The sequence below is a fragment of the Pipistrellus hanaki genome (genome assembly GCF_964339955.1).
Source record: "Pipistrellus hanaki genome assembly, chromosome: 9".
Lineage (NCBI taxonomy): Eukaryota > Metazoa > Chordata > Mammalia > Chiroptera > Vespertilionidae > Pipistrellus > Pipistrellus hanaki.
In genome coordinates this window covers 65,671,318-65,677,317 of record NC_140511.1, presented here as the reverse complement: position 1 = coordinate 65,677,317, position 6,000 = coordinate 65,671,318, and the positions used below count along the sequence as shown (strand labels likewise).

General features: G+C 38.6%; 1 protein-coding gene across 1 annotated transcript; it reads left to right on the top strand.

The window, feature by feature from the left end:
* Window positions 1–3,473: 3,473 nt before the first annotated feature.
* On the top strand, window positions 3,474–4,403 carry LOC311628065 (olfactory receptor 4C16-like; the record flags this gene model as incomplete). Its single annotated transcript, XM_084894942.1, has 1 exon — window positions 3,474–4,403. The coding sequence occupies one exon, from the start codon at window positions 3,474–3,476 to the stop codon at window positions 4,401–4,403; it is 930 nt and encodes a 309-aa protein (XP_084751068.1).
* Window positions 4,404–6,000: the final 1,597 nt, after the last annotated feature.

Sequence of the window (6,000 nt, the reverse complement as noted above, 5' to 3'; positions counted from 1 at the left end):
CGTTGTCATCACCTCAATATGGCTATGACCCCCCCAAAATTACACCTTAGAGAAATATTTGTCATATGTGTGTAAAAGTCTATACATCAGCTAATAAATCATATTGTATTTTCTAATGGAAGACTATGTTTTAGAGCATTTTTAAGTTGAGCAGCAAAATTGAGCAGGAGGAACAGAGATTTTTCCATATACCCTACGCCTACCCCCCCAGCTGATTAACCTCCCTCCATCATCAATGTCCCCCACAAAAGTCATTAGTTACCCTCAGTGAACACACATTGGCACCTCTTAATCCCACATTGGCACCTCTTAATCATCCAAGTTCATACTTTACCTTAGAGGTCTCTCTTGGTGATATACATTCTATGGGTTTGGACAAATACTAGTATATAATGACACACATCCATCATTATAGTGTCATACAGAGTAGTTTCACTGCTCTAAGAATCTTCTGTGCTCACCTATTCATCTCCCCTCCCCCCACATGTTCATATTGGGTTATTAAATTACAATATAGGGTTAAGGTAAATCTGTCTTTAATTAGGCCATCTTTTTTTAGTTCTTCTAAGTAATTTCTTATAGGCAAAAGTACCTGCAGACAAGGTCTGCCATTGGGAGATACCAGATCCACTTGGGGCTCAAGATTCTGGAAGTTCATCTCTATATATAGGGAGGTAACAAATCAATAAGAGAGTAAAGATGATACAGTTCATGATCATTTTCCACACAGAAGATCTTATTTTACTTGGCTAGGCTTTTGAGCTCAGGCTAAACTTAGGGAAACGAAGAACTTTATGATATCATGTTATACTCTAAGATCCTTTATTTTCATGGCTTTCCTAACCTCTGAAAATCTCCTTTAATTAATGTAGGTATGTAGATATAGATGGAAACATTATTATAAATAAATATACTTCTTATTAATACAGGCATAATCATATACCTCTACTAATATGTGACCTAACTTTCTAGGTCACATATTTTAATACTATCGAATGCATAAGGGAAAGTCTTTCTGCTTTAAAGAAACTCTCTTCCTCTCACAGGACACCAGTCTATTTTAGTGTTCTAAATTTTTTCTTTAAATATGATACAGATAAATTGGGTAAGAATTGAACCTCTGACTTCAGGCACCACACTGCCTTCCCTGGATTATATGTGCAAATAAATGATAAGATCAAGAAGAGTTTTTGTCTCCCAATGCATGGAGGGACAGCTAAGGGCACTCAATGGGAGCAGAGTAGTTACTTAACATTCTACTTCCTCTTTCACCTAAGACACTGTTGTTTCTGCTTTCCAAAGGGGATGAACATACTTGACGCTGATTTAGAGTGTTCTAACAGGTAAGTGGCAGATAACTGATATCTTTATAGTCAGAGGAGTATTATTACAGAACAATCCAATATGATTTGAAAATATATTTCCATATGTGTTTACTGCTCCTACTTCCTCTGAGACAGGAAAAGAAAAAAATGTTTTAAAAAGTTTATTGTTAATGTAGTATATAAATAGGATGAAAATAAGTTTTGGTATAAAACAACTGTTTGAATCCAACAAATGTTTTATGAGCACTAGGTCTGTGTAAAGCCATCATTATGTGGGGAGAGAAAAATGAATTCTGTGCCTTAAAGTCTATTAAAATTTCTTGAAGATTGCAGAGTGCAGAAAAGTTTACAATGCTTTTCATATTCAGTGGCTGAGCAAGGTACGTCCTCATTATGAGTATTATAAATTAGAGGAGAATATGTCTAGTTAGAAGTTAGAGAAAATGTTATTAGAGGTAGGGGCCTGATATAGCTGATAGAGAATGCTATGTCTTCCATCTCCTTTAAATGGAAGATTGTAAATCACGGTCTGGAATGATCATGCTTCATATGCTGCTAATACAGTATCATAAGAACATATTTGCAGATGATGTGCATTTGGGATTTAGTTTGAAAAGCTGAACAACTGCTTCTCATGGAAAGTTTAGAGAAACCAGGACAATGTGAAGGTTAAAAACTATAATGAAGGTGAAAAGTAATGTGTCAAAAACTGTCATTCTTTAATCTGGGATTTTGAGAGATAAAGAATTTTGGTACAACCTATTAATTTTCCCTCAGAGAATGCTAAATTTTTCATAGAAATAAAATGAGTATGGGGTTCTCCCTAAAATACAAGTTCAGTAGAACTGACTCAGGGAGGGTTGAATAATTTGACAGAGAGTCTTTAAGGAAAATACTGATTCTCACTGTGGCCTCTGCAATAAAAATGGACTTTTTGGATGAAAAGATCCACTTACCACTCTATGTTCCCCCTCATCTATTCTCCACCTTTTCCCATTTATTTCATTTAAGCTCTTCCTCATTATCTCCAACCCAACATCTGGTCTTTTTATCATAGTTTCAACATACTTAGTTATTCTAAAGTTGATAAACTTGCTTGGAAAGTTCGGGTAAGTTATTAGATTTGCTATTTTGCTAGTGCATTGTTGCCTCCAGATCATTGTTACCCATTTTTGTTACAAGTTCCTTTCAGAACCCAATGATGAAAGGTGGTAATGCACCCCTGGAAATAGTGAATGTGGTCATCAACACAGACAAGCACTAAAATGAACATCAGTGTCAGGAAGATAAGAACAGTGTCAAAGCTCTCCTTGCATTCTTTCAAGGTCAAGGATTCATGAAAACAGAGTCAAATGCTTAAGGTAATCCTTTCTATTGGTGTCCAAATCCCTAAGTCTTACTTGGCTGTGTGAGCTATTCTGCTCCAGAGTATGGAGCTGACTTACTAAATTATTTAAAGTTGATCTCAGGTTTAAAAAAATTATTTATAATTTGGGAGCATGTTTATCTGTCTACTATACATAATAGGTAGAAGGAGGCCACATTAGGTTAATGACATGAATTTGTTTTGTAATTATAATAGTACTAACACAATCAGATATGACATTGTAAGGGATAATAGAGATAGTTCAATGTAAAAACACTCTAAGCACCTAAATGGCACAAGATATTGGGTTTGGCATGATAGAGATTATAATGCCGAGAATATGTAATGTCCAAAGATTCTTATCCCAAAGAGGAAGCTAAAGGAATTACACATATAACTGAATTTCAGCTTAGTATGTAATAATATTAGAAAAGCTGCAAATAAAACTTTTAGAGAATGGAAAGAGAATTTCCTTTTTCACAAAATGATCACCAAAGGCTGCCATTGGAGAGTTGAATTTGAAGGACACTGTTTGAAGGTACAAAATTCACAAGCTTGTTTGAGACTCATAAGGACCCTAAAAAGAAGTCATTATAAATTCAGGCTCAAAGAGTTGGGATGACATAATAAAAAACCACAGCTACAATGTCCATGATGAAGAATATTTATTTTTCTTGGATATCTCATAAAATCACATATTATGTCATGAATTAATTCCTTTATCATTATTATTTTTGCAGATAAAATATTTCACACCCACCCTTGTCCTCTTTCATGAAGTCATGCAGCTGAATAATAATGTGACTGAGTTCATTCTGCTTGGGTTGACCCAGGATCCTGTTAGGAAGAAAATAGTGTTTGCAACTTTTTTGCTTTTCTATTTGGAGACGTTGCTGGGGAACTTTCTAATTATTACTGCTATCAAGACCAGCCGGACACTTGAGAGTCCAATGTACTTCTTCCTTTTCTACTTGTCCTTAGCTGATACCTGCTTCTCTACCTCCATAACCCCTAGAATGATTGTGGATGCCCTTTTGAAGAATACTACTATCTCCTTCAATGAGTGCATACTCCAAGTCTTTTCATCCCATTTCTTTGGCTGCCTGGAGATCTTCATCCTGATCCTCATGGCCCTTGACCGCTATGTGGCTATTTGTAAGCCCCTGCACTACATGACCATCATGAGTCCTAGGGTCTGTGGTGTGTTGGTGGCTGTGGCCTGGGTGGGGTCCTGTGTGCATTCTTTAGCTCAGGTTTTTCTGGCCTTGAGTTTACCTTTCTGCGGTCCCAATGTAATTGATCACTATTTTTGTGACTTGCAGCCCTTGTTGCAACTTGCTTGTACAGACACCTATGTGATCAATCTTCTCTTGGTGTCCAACAGTGGGGCCATTTGTACAGTGAGTTTTGTCATGCTGATGTTCTCCTATGTAATCATCTTGCGTTCTCTGAGAAACCACAGTGCCGAAGGCAAAAGAAAAGCCCTCTCCACCTGTGTCCCTCACATCATTGTGGTCAGCATGTCCTTTGGTCCTTGCATTTTTATATACACCCGCCCTGCAGTCACTTACCCCATGGATAAGATGATAGCTGTGTTTTATACACTTGTAACACCTTTGCTCAACCCTTTGATATATACTCTGAGGAATGCAGAGGTGAAAAATGCCATGAGGAAGTTCTGGAGCAAGAAACTCGTCTCTGATGACAAATGATGAATGGAACTTGCAAATTTTTCTTCATAGTTTGGACTGATCTAGAAGAAATGCATAGAGAATATTATCTTCTTGTTGTGGACTTAATATAATGCTAACTTGGGGCATTAGAATTACTTTCTTCAGGAAGAAAGGCAATGTGCACACATATACCAGGTGGTGTCAAGTCAGTTATATTTATTTATATAGTAGAGTCCCAGTGCACAAAATTTGTGCATGGGGGTTCCCTTCAGCCCCGCTTGCACCCTATCCAATCTGCAACCCCTCAGGGGATGTCCAACTGCTGGTTTAGGCCCAATCCCAGCAGTTGGACATTCCTCTCACAATCTGGGACTGCTGGTTCCTAACTGCTCACCTGCCTGCCTGCCTGATCACCCATAACCACCTCTGCCTGGTGGCCTGGTTGCCCCCAACTGCCCTCCTCTGCTGGCCTGGGCCCCCCAACTGCCTCTCTGCCGGCATGGTCACCCCCAACTGTCCCTTCACCAGCCTGGTCTCCCCAAACTATTCCCCCAAGTTGGCCTGATTGTTCCATGCAGCCTGCTGTTCAGTCCTTTGGCCATCTCTCACTAGCCCCCCTCCCGGCCTTCTCGCCTCAGGCAGCCTGCTGGTCATTACTGCTTTTGTGATGACATCGTGGACAATTTGCATATTCCTCTATTATTAGTATTGATTTTTATTTATTGATTTAGAGAAAGATGAAAAGAGATTCAGAAAACAGATTTGTTATTCCATTTTTTTATGGATTCATTGGTTGATTGTTTTAAAAAATACATATTTTTATTCATTTGAGAGGGAGAAAAAGATAGAAACATCAAGGATGAGAGCCATTCAAGGTGGCTGATGTAATGTCTTCAGAGAATTCTCTCATTATGTTGGGGAATTGTGTCTGCTAGGAGGAGCCATTTTCAGTAGCTCAATGGTAAGATTTATTGCCAAAGCTTCTGACCAAGAACCACTGGCTGCTAGAAGTTATCAGTGTGGAATGGATAGACAAAAGTACCTGTTAATGTGGAAGTGGTTTTGGCACCAAGCATTCTACATAATTAAAGCGTTGCATCAGCCTCAAAGACCAAGAGACCATGTTGGAAGGTGATGCTGACCACAGTTTTCCATATACGTCCGGGAATACACTTTTCCCTTCCCTGCTTCCTGAGGCAAAGGCAGGGCTGGAGTCCAAGGAATCTGTAACTAAGGCTGACCTAAAGAATACATCATTGTCCTCACCTCAATATAGCTTATGATGCCCCAAACTTACACCTTAGAAAAATATTTGGCATATGTGTGTAAAAATCTATGCATCAGCTAATAAATCATATTGTATTTTCTAATGGAAGACTTTATGTTTTAGAGCATTTTTAAGTTGAGCAGCAAACTTGAGTAGGAGGTACAGAGATTTTTTTCATATACCCCATGGCCACCCCCCAACCCCCGCCAGCTGAATAGCCTCCACCCATCATCAATGTCCCCTACCAGAGTGATATGTTAGCTACCCTCAGTGAACTCATATTGGTACCTCATAATCATCCAAGTTCATACTTTACCTTAGAGGTCTCTCTTGGTGATATACATTCTATGGGTTTGGACAAATACTAGT